This window comes from Tachysurus fulvidraco, chromosome 13, assembly GCF_022655615.1.
Source record: "Tachysurus fulvidraco isolate hzauxx_2018 chromosome 13, HZAU_PFXX_2.0, whole genome shotgun sequence".
Taxonomy (NCBI): domain Eukaryota; kingdom Metazoa; phylum Chordata; class Actinopteri; order Siluriformes; family Bagridae; genus Tachysurus; species Tachysurus fulvidraco.
The window spans coordinates 27,320,552-27,333,936 of NC_062530.1; the positions used below are offsets into that span (position 1 = coordinate 27,320,552).

At 38.2% G+C, this 13,385-nt stretch overlaps 1 protein-coding gene across 1 annotated transcript in view; it reads left to right on the plus strand.

Moving 5' to 3' along the window:
• The window catches only part of LOC113657299, a 1,727,325-nt gene that overhangs the window by 35,017 nt on the left and 1,678,923 nt on the right, over window positions 1-13,385 (plus strand). The window contains exons 8-13 of the mRNA XM_047822072.1: window positions 7,241-7,318; window positions 8,334-8,412; window positions 9,661-9,853; window positions 10,078-11,848; window positions 12,187-12,360; window positions 12,985-13,152. Of these exons, the coding sequence (XP_047678028.1) occupies window positions 7,241-7,318; window positions 8,334-8,412; window positions 9,661-9,853; window positions 10,078-11,848; window positions 12,187-12,360; window positions 12,985-13,152 (2,463 nt within the window). The remainder of the gene's footprint in view (window positions 1-7,240; window positions 7,319-8,333; window positions 8,413-9,660; window positions 9,854-10,077; window positions 11,849-12,186; window positions 12,361-12,984; window positions 13,153-13,385) is intronic.

The window sequence follows — 13,385 nt, forward strand, 5'->3', positions numbered from 1 at the left end:
TGTGTGTGGGGATGTAGCTGTTGAGTGTGAGGGTGAATGAGTCAAGAAGAGACAGGAGGGAAGAAGAATGTAGCTTGTCAGAGGGGAGGTTGAAGTCACCAAGCACTGTCAGGGGGGAGCTATCGGCAGGGAAAGCACTAAGCAGTGAGTCTATTTCTTCCAGGAAGTCTCCTAAGGGACCAGGAGGGCGGTAGACAACAATGATAACAAGGTTGATTGGAGAGGTAACTGAAATGGCATGGAATTCAAAAGAAGAGATGGTTAAATGAGAGAAGAGGATATGTGTAAAGCACCATTTCTTTGACAACAATAAACCTGTACCACCACTCCTGCCTGTTTCTCGTGGTGAGCTAGAAAAAGCATAGGCAGAGGATAAAGCAGCTGGTGTAGCAGTGTTCTGTGGGGATATCCAGGTCTCTGTTAGTGCAAGGAAATCAAAGGAGTAATGGGGAGTTCCTGCATTCTTGCTTTTCTTGGGGCCTGACCCCATCTACTTTAAAGGTGTACGTGGCCGTTATTGATGCGAACCATGGTCCTGACCTTGGGATCTGCTTGGGTAGGCACCCTCTGGTCTCTCGCTCTCGAAAGGGAACTACACCAGGTTACGTATGTAACCCGGTTCCCTGAGAGAGGAACGAGACGCTGCGTTGCTGTCCACGCTCTGTGCATCCTCTCGCGCTTCCTTCAGGCAAGTAGAAGCTGGAGTAATGTGACATAGATGCCCTTATATGGACTTACTTATATAATAATTACTTTGTCACATGTCCTTCGCGAGCCATTAAATTGGCGCTCACACAGAGCTTCCTCACAGAAGCGTTCCCATAGCGTCAGCACTGATGCAGCATCTTGATCCCTTCTCAGGGAACTGGGTTACATACGTAACCTGATGTAGTTTCTACCCTTGGTTTTTACACACAGAGATTTTCCCTGAATTGTCATTCAGTTCAGATACACAGTTTGTCAGCACAAAATTGTGAAAATTATTCTAGATAGAACTGATAGTGAAAGAGCTAAGTTTTTTGCAATTTTGTGCTGACAAACTGTGTATCTGGACTGAATGACAATATTCTTACAAGTTTGGCTCAAAGTGGTGAGCCATGACCTATCCTTGCTTGAAAATGATAAGACTTTGTTAGATGCTCCTTTTATGTCTAGTCCTGATCCCCTCACCTGTTACCATTTATCAGGTAACTGCTTCTGTACCATTTATCAGGTCTCAGCTTCTGGCTGAAATTCTCACAACATTATTCCTTTTTCAACTTCTACCACTTGGTCTTCTTCCTGATCATCAGAGACATTTTACACATCACCATCCAATGCTGTCTGGCTACACTTTGTCCTACCACCACTTTGCAGTCACTAATATCTCTCAGATTGCCTCGTCTATATAGAATGTAGTCTACCTGCATACTCCTACCTCCTTTCATATATAACTCTATGTTCCTCTCTTTTCTGAAAATAAATGTTAACTACAGCCATTTCCATCCGCTTAGCAATGTCCACCACCATCTGTTCTTCTAGGTTCCTTTCCTTAACACCAAACCTGCCCATCACCTCCTCATCACCTCTGTTCCCCTCACCAACATGTGCATTGAAGTCTGCTCCAATCACTACTCTCTACCATCTGGGAATACTCTCCATCACCTCATCTAACTCACTCCATAATCTCTCCTTCTATTCTAACTCACAGCCTACTCACATCCTATTCTCAGACATTTACTCCTGCCTTTCCTCTTCTCCCTCCTCTCCTTCATCAACCAACAGTAGTCCAATTACCGCCAGCTCCTTGTAGGTCAACAGTGTCGGTGGCAGAGGTTGTTAACCCAGGCCTCTATAGATCCTGGTACAGGATTCTCATTTTTAGTTTTGTTCACATTTTACCCCGGATGCCCTTTCTGATGTAATTCTCTTTATTTATCCAGTCTTGGGACTGGCACAGAAGTCACTGTCTTGCTACCCCTGTTTCTAGATTGTTGTTTAAATGTAACAAATTGAATTAAGTGTGTCTAAATGTGTGCTTTTGTCTGTTAAATAAAAACAAAGGCCCATGTGAATTAAGAAATTATTGTTAATGATTGATTGAGTACCAACCTGTGTTCACATATGCAGTTAATTAGATAGCTGTAGTGTGTTTGTTTTGTGTTGAAGATCAGAAGCCAGAGCATGATGTCGTTTTAACACTAGAAATACTGGATTTTTTATTTTCTGGTGCAGGTCCCAAGGTGTGATTCCCCCCGTTGAGATTTTCACAGTTCTTCAGCCCTGCTTTTGTTGCACAAACGGCCCCATCACCTGTGAGGCCAGGCTCATTTGCATTTGTTCACTCAGAGTAGCTCAGATCCAAGGCAGGCCAAACCTCTGTCTGTGACGGAAACCTTCAAGGCCTATCTATACAAAATAGTCTGTTTAATTTATATTAAAAAAATTGTGTGCTGTTTGTCATTGCCATAGTGCATATCATATTTATACAACCAATAGACCTGGGGTCTATTTGACTCATCTGGAAAGTATAATGTGTCATAACTTGGGTTTCCTTCCACATATTTGCCTGAAATTTACCAAGATTGTTCCAAATTATGAACTCTGCAAGTAAAATTAATCTAGTGCACATTTTGTGGGGCAATAGGTCACACTTTTACCCTTTTCAGCGCAATGAACATACATACCTGTACAGACACAAAAATGCACACATAAAATGTCCACTAACACACGCACCCAAAACACACACCACACACACACACACACACACACACACACACACACACACACACACACACACACACACACACACAAATTGGGCATTGCATTTCATTATGCCTTTTGATACACTTTTGCTGTGCCTTTGCCTAGCAGAGGAGTATGTATGAGACATGAGGAGTGTGTTTGGAACAGTAAGACTGTGTATGAGACATGAAGAGGAGTGTTTATGAGAAATCCCTTACTTGGGAAAGAATGAAAAGTTGCTAATACATGAATAAAATGAAAACTTGCTAACACTTCAGTCTCCAACGTATGTTTGTAGACAAATGTCATAAGCTGAGTGAAGTTATGGTCCATGGCTTTTGACATGTTCTTACACATACAGAATAAAATGATGGCCAATTAAAATGAAATTACATCGATGAATTATAACACCAAAAGTGAATTTTGAGAACAAGAACCCAACATGCCTCCACAGAAGATGCACCGTGGTACTGGGAAGCCCTGTCTGAGCCAGACGACAAAAGACGGCACTGTGTGGGTAGAGGAGGACATTGGAATGTCCAGTGCAGTAGCAAATCGCTTGTGCTTCACTGCGCAAGCTGGACCCTGGGCGACTGGGGTACTTTCCCAAGTAAGGAGATGCATTGCAGACATATTTGGTCTCCAAATCCGTGGCAATACAAAACTTGATCCCAAATTTGTCTGGCTTGGTTGCGATATACTGTGTGAATGGACAACAAACCATGGTAGGGAACAGCTGTTCATCTATGGTCATGTGTTTTCCTGGAGTGAAACTCTCAGCACAGTTCTTGTTGAAGCATGTCCAGATGTCGGAGACCGCAGCAAATTTGTCTGTTAGAAGATGTTGTATAATTGAAATGAATCCATCTCTTGGCAATGTCTCTTTGAAAGCCAGAAGATTGTTTTGAAACCATTTTAACCATTCATAATGTCAGTAAATAATAAAACCTGTTTTTTCCAGGTCAAATTGACTTGAATGCTTATAAAGTAAAAATTCTACAATGATCACCATTCTGTGTGATCAGCTTACATTTTGAACATTTTACACTTATGTCTATTTTGCCTACCAGATGCCATCTGATCACCCAAAAACGGGCTACACACACACACACACACACACACACACACACACACACACACACACACACACACACACACACACACACCACTCAAAAACTTGGCATAATTTATTGTGAATAAAACTTCCTTTACACCTCTTATGCTTTTTATTATATTTAAGTTATAAACAATAAACCTCATGATATTATGCCATGATTTTAAGTAAAATAAGCAGAAATTATTAAATATTATTTTGGATAACCACTGGCTGGTGTATGTCAAATATCCCCAGGTCAAAGCTGACTGAAGCAACTAAATTCATGAATAAAAGAGAGAAAACAAATATGATTTGAATATGAAAACACAACATCTATGTGTGTGTGTGTGTGTGTGTGTGTGTGTGTGTGTGTGTGTGTGTGTGTGTGTGTTTCGGCAGATCATATTTTGCCCTCTGCTTGGCAAAGGCATTTCAAAAGTGAAATATTTACAAATGTGTAGCTTTTTTTTTCTGGAGGCCTAATGAGATGCAATGCCCAATTTGTATGTGTGTGTGTGTGGTGTGTGAGTGTGTGTTTTGAGTGTGTGTGTTAGTGGACATTTTATGTGTGCATTTTTGTGTCTGTATGTATGTTCATTGCGCTGAAAAGGGCAAAAGTGTAAACAATTGCCCCACAAAATGTGGCCGGGTCAAATTGACCCGGGAGGACAAGATTAATTTTACTTGCAAAGTTCATAATTTTGAACAATCTTGGTAAATTTCAGGCAAATATGTGGAAGGAAACCCAAGTTATGACACATTAAACTTTCCAGATGAGTCAAATAGACCCCAGGTCTGCACAATGGTTGTATAAATATGATATGTACTATGGCAATGACAAACCTTAGCACACAATTTTTTTATATAAATTAAACAGACTATTTTGTATAGATAGGCCTTGAAGGTTTCCGTCACAGACAGAGGTTTGGCCTGGCTTGGATCTGAGCTACTCTGAGTGAACAAATGCAAATGAGCCAGGCCTCACAGGTGATGGGGCCGTTTGCACAACAAAAGGAGGAGAACAATGGAGCTGTAGGGGTGCTGGTAGGTGTGAGGTCCATGGATTTTGCGCAAAATTGCACAGGTTTAGCAAAACTAGTGCTAAATTTAGATAACTGTGAGTTTGCTAACAATGTCACTGGCACCTAGGAATAACTTTTGTTTAGGGTATAGTTAAGTTCCTCAATGCCAAGGTTCAGGCCATAATTTCCTGCCCCAAAAACTAAATGTGATCTCAGAAGATTCTTAGGCACAGCTGGATTTTATTGTTCTTTCTGATGTAGTTTTGCAATTTTCAGGAAAGCCGAGTGCTTCTGACACTGTACTAAAATCTGTAGATATATTTGAAATCTGAGTGGTTATGGCTTATTGTGTGGCTTATCATTATCTTTACAACATTTACAAAAATGGTAATAGTATGTAATAATCGAATATGTCCATATGTCAGAAAAAAAGGAACATATTAAAACAAACATTTACAGCATTTATCAGACTTTCTTATACAGAATGATGTACAAAAGTGCTTTTAACCTTCCTATTTTCCTTGGGTCCATTTGACCCGGCTGGAAGGTTCAATGAAAGTTTAATGTGTCATAACTTGAGTTTTCTTCTACATATTTGCCTGAAATTTACCAGGATTGTTCCAAATTATGAACTTAAATTAATTTAAATTTATTTTTGTCTATTTTCGTTGAACTATGTGTTCAGACAAGTACATACTATGCGTTTTGGATCCTCCTGGGTCATTTTGACCCGGCCACATTTAGTGGGGCAATAGGTCACACTTTTGCCCTTTTCAGCCCAATGAACATACATACAGGCACAAAAATGCACACATAAAATGTCCACTAACACACACACCCAAAACACACACTCACACACCACACACACACTAATTGGGCATTGCATTTCATTAGGCCTCCTGGAAAAAAAGCCAAACATTTGTAAATATTTCACACTTTTGATATGCCTTTGCCTATCAGAGGTATGATCTACCGAAATGATGCTACACACAAACACACACACACACACACACACACACACACACACACACACACACACACACATATGTGCATTGGGCATTGCAATTCATTAGGCCTCCAGAAAAAAACAAAGGCTACTCATTTGTGAATATTTCACACTTGTTATATGCATTTGTCCAGCTGGGGGCAAAATCTGATCTACCAACAAGCTTCCCACACACACACACACACACACACACACACACACACACACACACACACACACACACACACACAGAGTAAAACACTGTTCAAAGAATTGGGCTTTGCATTTCAGTTGGCCTCCACTTTTACAAAACAAGGCTACACATTTGTAAAAGTTTCACACACAAACACACACACACACACACACACACACACACACACACACACACACACACACACACGTTCATATTTCTATAAAGAAGTTATAGTTACAAAAATAAAATACATGTGTTTTGCAAATCATATTTGTTTCCACTCTTATTTATAAATTTAGTTTCATCAGTCAGCTTTGGCCTGGAAATGTTTGACATTTATCAGTCAGTGGGTATAAATAATATTTACTGTAATAATTTCTGCTTATTTTACTCAAAAACATGGCAAAATTTCATAAGGTTTATCATTCATAAAGTGAGTATAATTAAAAAAAATCATAAGGAGTGTAAAAGAAGTTTTATTCACGTGAAATTATGCCATGTTTTTGAGTGGTGTGTTTGTGTGTGTGAGTGTGTAGCCTGTTGTTGGTTGATCAGATGACATCAGGTGGGCAAAATAGATATTACAAGTGTAAAATAGATATTACACACAGAATGGTGATAATTGTACAATTTTTGATTTATAAGCATTCAAGTCAATTTGGCCTCGAAAAATTTATTATTTGCTGACATTGAAAATGGTCAAAATGGTTTCAAAACAATCTCCTGCCTTTGAAATATACCAGCCTGTAATTGTGCATCAACTTTTGTGCCTCTATAGTGAAAATAATTCAAAATTTCTGTTTTTTTTTTTTACAAAAAAATTAGGCATTTTTGTACATAAATAAGGTTTATTATACCAAATATAATTTTTTTTTTAATATATATGTTAAAATATGCAAAATATATGTTAATATGTTGGAAACAAGTTAGACTAAAAAAGTGAAAAAAAAGGCTATCATATATACTTCATTTTTTATAAGAGTCAAAACAGACAAGGTCAAGTTAGGTCAAGGCGCTCCGAATTTGTATAGGAGGACAATAGGAGGGTTAAGTCTCTATCATTCAATACATTAACCCTGGTTCACTAGGTTACAGACTTTCAAAAACACATACAACAAACAGTGGAGAAAATGCTAGTTTAAAAAGTACAAACAACTTTTCTGTCTGAGAAAATGCTGACAATGAATTATTATTCTAAAAGTTTTTTCCATTCCCTTTAGACGGAATTCCTCCTCAGCTGGACTGCCAAAGCATCCAACTAGAACTGACAAAAGGAAAGAAATACACCATAAGGAAAGGTATAATATGGAATTCCAGCATCTTTTCAAAACAGTTTGAAGACGTTGGACATTAAGGTTATGAGTTTCTGGAGTTTTGGTCCCATACTTCCCTGATATAGGTTTCCAGCTGCTGAAGAGTCTGGTTTTCATTGTCCTGCTGAAATACACAAGGCCTTCCCTGAAATGGACATCGTCTGGAGAGGAGCACATGTGTCTCTAAAACCTTTATATACCTGTCAACATTCATAGTGCCTTCTAACACATGCAAGCTGCCCAGACCGTGTGTACTTTTGGACCCCATACCATCAGAGATGCTGGGTTTTAAACTGAACGCTGATAACACGCTGGAAGGTCTCCCTCTTCTTTACCCCAGAGGACATGACGTCCATTATTTCCAAAAAGAATGTTAAATTTGAACTCGTCTGACCATAGAACACTTCTCCACTTTGAAACAGTCCATTTTAAATGAGCCTTGACCCACAGGACATGACAGCACTTCTGGACTATGTTTACATACGCATTTTTATACGCATGATAGCGCTTTAGGTGGCATCTGCAGATGGCACAGTGGGTTCTGGAAGTGTTCCAGTAGGTTCTGGAAGTGTTCCTGGACCAATTTAATTATGTCATTGACACAATCATGCCAATGAGTGATGAGTGTTGTTTGAGGGTCCGAATGCCATGGACATCCAATAAAGGCCTTTTATTTTTTTCAAAAGTTCTTGCTTTTTCAGTCACTTATTGCCCTGTGCCAACTTTTCTGAGACCTCAAATTTGGTCTCACAACGCATCAAAATTGAAATGAGCTTACTGTATTTAGCTGATAAAAGTGTAAAAATTTTCTGTGTAAACATTTGTTATCTTTGTCTATTATGAATAAAATATTGGCTCATGTGATTTAAAAGTCTTTCAGTTAATTAATTTAAATTTACAAATGTCCCAACATTATAATGGAAATGAGTATTTCTCATTTCATGTTGCTATTTATTTGTCTAATTTGTTACTAATCCTAAAATAAATTATTTGTCTGCAGAGATGACCCTGAGAAAACTTTTCTGAAAAGTCTCAAATTAGAAAGTAAGATTGCAGACTTTCTGCACAACATCTTTCAGGTATGATTTAGATTTTCTTTGGTAATATTTCCTGCAATTTCATCCACAGCAGATTTTACAAACATTTTATGATGTTTATTACAGCTGATATTTAATAAATCATAATTATGCACAGAATCACTTAAGCACTGATGACTGTGAGATCAGACCTGATAGAGCACAAAAAGTGAAGGGAGATTGTTAATTTGATTAAAATATACTTTCAGCATCTGTGGACTTATTAATTAAACATTTAGTTTTAGCATTTCTGTAACCTCACATTGCACATTGCAAAAAAAAGAGCAAAATGTGTAAAATATCCATGCCATCGCAGTTTCTAAATTTAATTCAGGAGAAATAGAAAGCACACAAAATAATATTTATTGTATTTATTTGACCTGTAAAATAAATACAGATGTGCACACAGAGGTGTGATAAATACCAATTAATAATTAATACCAATTGGTACCAATAAAAGTGTTAGCTCAGTGGCTAAAGTGTTAGACTACTTATTGAAAAAGTTGTGAGTTTGAATCCCAGGAACACCAGACTGCCACTGCTGGACCCTTGATTAAAGCCTTTAACCCTCAACTGTTCAGTTGTATAAGTGAGATAAATGTAAGTCACACTGGATAGTGACGTCTGCTAAGTGCAGTAATGTTCCCATGTGTTCGGGTGAATCTTATTGTGTTCTGTACATGCTTTTATAAATAATACCTCTTGTTTAGAAAGGCTTGTCATATCCAAATTACAAAGTGTCCATGGGATATAAAAGATTATCTCTTTATCAGAACGTTTTGTTTTAAATTCCATTCAGTAGTTTTTGTGTATTTACAGTCATCATATACTTTAGTTTTATGTGTAAATTGAGAGTTCACTTCATGTGAAGTTATTTAAGAAAGAATTTAGATCATTCTGAGCCAAGAATACAGATGTAGTGTTTTGGTATTAATTAATTCCACACTGCACTCGCTCAACCCTGACGGAAGCCTGTCAGTGTCTTTGTACAAGGTGTACAACATGTACAGCTCTTATGTCTTTCCTATTATTGCATAACATAAATAATACATTTATTCTGGTACAGTTTTTTTTTCTTCTTCTTAATTTTACTGACTAAGGTTCTGCCTAGTTTTTATGTACAGCTGTATTGCGTCTTTCTGGTCATGCATGAGCAGTGAAATTCTAATCATAGCAAATAATATTGTGTTTATTACAAAATCATTCTGCATTTTACACATTTCTTGTATTCCCTCTGTGTGTTTTGTGAAGGATCTTGAGAATAAAATGATTGTGTTTATAAAACATGAGCTGGAGATGTTTAAGAAATATCTAAGAAAACAAAACACAAGATACTACAATGATGTGAGGGATGATATGTGGAATGTAAAAGAAGCAGCTCTTGAAATGACATTGTACTTTCTGAAGTTGATGGAACACAATGACCTCGCTGATGCACTCCAGGGTAAGCATTTAATAAGACAACACATGATGTTTTCTACTTAAACATTTGTAAATATTCAGTTGAAAAGTTTATACAATGAGCCACATTGTATCTGTTTTCTTAACACTATAGAGATTCCAGGTATATAATGTTTCACGGTCATATAGAAATGTATGTCTGTGTATTTTTTATGTATTAGAGTTTATTCTGCTTTATAATTGTTTTATTTCTGATTATATAATTAGATGCACTAATAGGAGTTCAGCAGCGTGCACTCAAATCAACCCTGTGTAAGAAGTACAATCGTGTATGTGAAGGGATTGCAAAGCAAGGAGAGTCCAACATTCTTAACAACATCTACACAGATCTGTACATCACTGCAGGTGGAAGTGGACAAATGAATAAACAACATGAAGTGAGACAAATTGAAAAGAAAAACACTTGTGTGCAAACTGAAGAAAGTCAAATGGTGCAAGAGCAGCAAATTGAATGCAAGAACATATTTAAACCATCACCTGGAGAAGAAAAACCCATCAGAACTGTGGTGACACAAGGGGTCGCTGGTATCGGAAAATCCATCTGTGTGCAGAAGTTTGTTCTAGACTGGGCTGAAGGGAAAGAATATCAGGACATACATTTCATATTTCCGCTGCCTTTCAGAGAACTGAATTTAAAAGAAAAGGAAAGATGCAGTTTGAGGGACATCATCTATCAGTTTTTTCCAGAAACAAAAGGAATGAGATTCACAGACAAGTATAAAGTCATGTTCATCTTTGATGGACTGGATGAGTGTCGACTTCCTCTAACATTCCATAAAAACCAAAAGTGGACTGATGTAACAGAGAAAGCCTCACTGGACACTATAATGACAAACCTCATTGAAGGAAATCTGCTTCCGTCTGCTCTCATCTGGATAACCACTCGACCAGCAGCAGCTGCTATGATCCCTGCTGAACATGTGGACCGGTTCACAGAGGTGCGTGGCTTCAATGATGTACAAAAGGTGGAGTACTTCAGAAAGAAAACCAGTGATGAGAGTCTGGCCAACAGAATCATTGATCATATTAAAAAATCAAGAAGTCTCTTCATCATGTGTCATATTCCAGTCTTCTGCTGGATTTCAGCCACTGTACTTGAAGGCATTTTGGGGAGATCAGACTGTGAAGACATTCCACAGACTCTGACGGAGATGTACACGTGTTTTTTGATCTTTCAGACCATACAGGGGGACAAGAAATACAATAGAAATAATGCCTCAGACATTCCATGGGATAAAAAGGGAATTCTTTCACTGGGAAAGCTTGCCTTTAGTCACCTGGAAAAAAACAACCTGATTTTCTATGCAGAAGATCTAAAAGCCTGTGGAATTGATGTCAGTAACATAGAGGTGTACTCAGGAGTGTGCACTCAGGAGACTGGCAGATTTCTTGGCAAAGTTTTCAGCTTTGTGCATCTCAGCATTCAGGAGTTCATTGCTGCCTTGTTTACATATGTATGTGTCCGAGATGAAAACAAGAATGTTTTTGAGCAATCAGAAGAAAATAAAGAAATAAAAATGATTGATTTGCTCAAGATCACAGTGGACAAAGCTTTGGAGAGTGAAACCGGACACTTTGACCTTTTCCTCCGCTTCCTTCTGGGCCTCTCATTGGAGTCTAATCGGAAGCTCATTCAAGGTCTACTGACAAACACGGGAAGCAGCTCTGACTGCCAAAAGGACATTGTTGAGTACATCAAGTTAAAGTTTGAAAAAAGCCCATCTCCGGAAAGATCAATCAATCTGTTCTACTGTCTGAATGAGTTAAATGATGATTCACTGGTGAAAGAGATCCAATGCTACATGAGCTCAGGTCGTCTCTCTGAAGCTGAACTCTCACCTGCTCAGTGGTCTGCTCTGGTCTTTGTGTTGCTGACATCGGAGGAGGATCTGGAAGTGTTTGAGCTACAGAAGTTCATAAGATCAGATGAATGCTTTAAGAGACTGTTACCAGTCGTCCAGGAAGCCAAAAAAGCTTTGTAAGTAAAACCTGTTTCTACATTTAGCTGCAGAATACATTCAGGATCACACTGATGCCAAGAAATGTTGATAAAAATGGCATTAAACATTATAAATATAAACATAAACTGAAGTATTAAAATTAGTTATGTTTGTATATTTTACCAGCAAATTGCAGTTTTAAAAGTTTGTGGACAGCAGAACATCACATGCGTGTACATTATATTACAAAACTATGGACATTAATATGGACTCGATTCCTCTTTGTTGCTGTAACAGTCCAGCAGTTTGGAACAAAGTCATGCTTAATACTGCTAGAGTAAGATAAATTTTACTCACTGTTATTTTCTCCTTTCAGGCTCAGTGAGTGTAACCTGACAGACAGAAGCTGCTGGTCTTTACACACAGTTCTCAGCTCGGAATCCTCCAAGCTGACTGAGGTGGATCTGAGCAGTAATCCTCTGGGGGACTCAGGAGTGAAGCCGCTTTGTGCTGTACTGAAGAGTCCAAACTGTAAACTGGAGACACTGAGGTCAGTTCATCTTTATTATTCAAGTTCAGGTTTCAAGTTAGAAGTTAAAATTGATTGAATTGCTTGTTGTGAGGATCCTGGTTAGGCAATCAGTAAGCAGCATACAGGGAAATACCAGGGGTCAGACACCAGACATCTAACAACTAACAGAAACAAAAGGCTTGGTAATTCCAGGTGTAACACAAACTGAGCTTTACATCATCACACTGTGAGATGTGAAAGAACAGGAACAGGAGAGTGTGAGCAAGTTAGGGGTAATGGGTTCTGAGAGGTGTCTGAAGTGATAGTAGGCCACAGTGCATTCTGGGAAACTGAGTTGATTGACAGAATTGATCTGACACTAGAAAAATGGTAATAGTGCCCTTTTATTAGTTGATTAAACTAGAAGTGTTGATATGATATAAGGATTGATTTTTTTGGATTATGGTCAGGTGGTTAGAAACTACCAAGATGCATTACAGTTACCTTTTATTTACCTAACAGTTACCAATTTTTTAATTGCTTGGTGGTTTTAATATGCATTCAAACTACCAAGCAGAATCATTTGAAACTAAATCCTACCAAACAGAATATTTTAAATTAGATCTCTGTCATGAATAAATAATAAGACATTTATTCTCTTAGACTTTCAGACTGCAGTATAACAGAGGAAGGATACACTGCTCTGTTTGAAGCTCTGAAATCATCTCACCTGATAGAGCTGGATCTCAGGGGGAATGACCCTGGAGCATCAGGAGTGAAGCTGCTCACTGATTTACTACAGGATCAACGCTGTTATCTAAACACACTGAGGTGAGCAAGATACATGTCCAAATGTTTAAAAACTAAGAATCCAGACACTGTTCCAGCATGACAATGTCCCTGTGCACAAATCAGCTCCATGAAGACATGGTGTAGAAGTTAATGTTGGAGTGGAAGTTCTCCTGATCAGAGCCCAAAGCTCTTGCAACATTCTTGCTGACAAAAGACAAACTTCTGCACAATTTCTTATAATTTGTTATTGGCAGGTTAACACATTTAGAGTC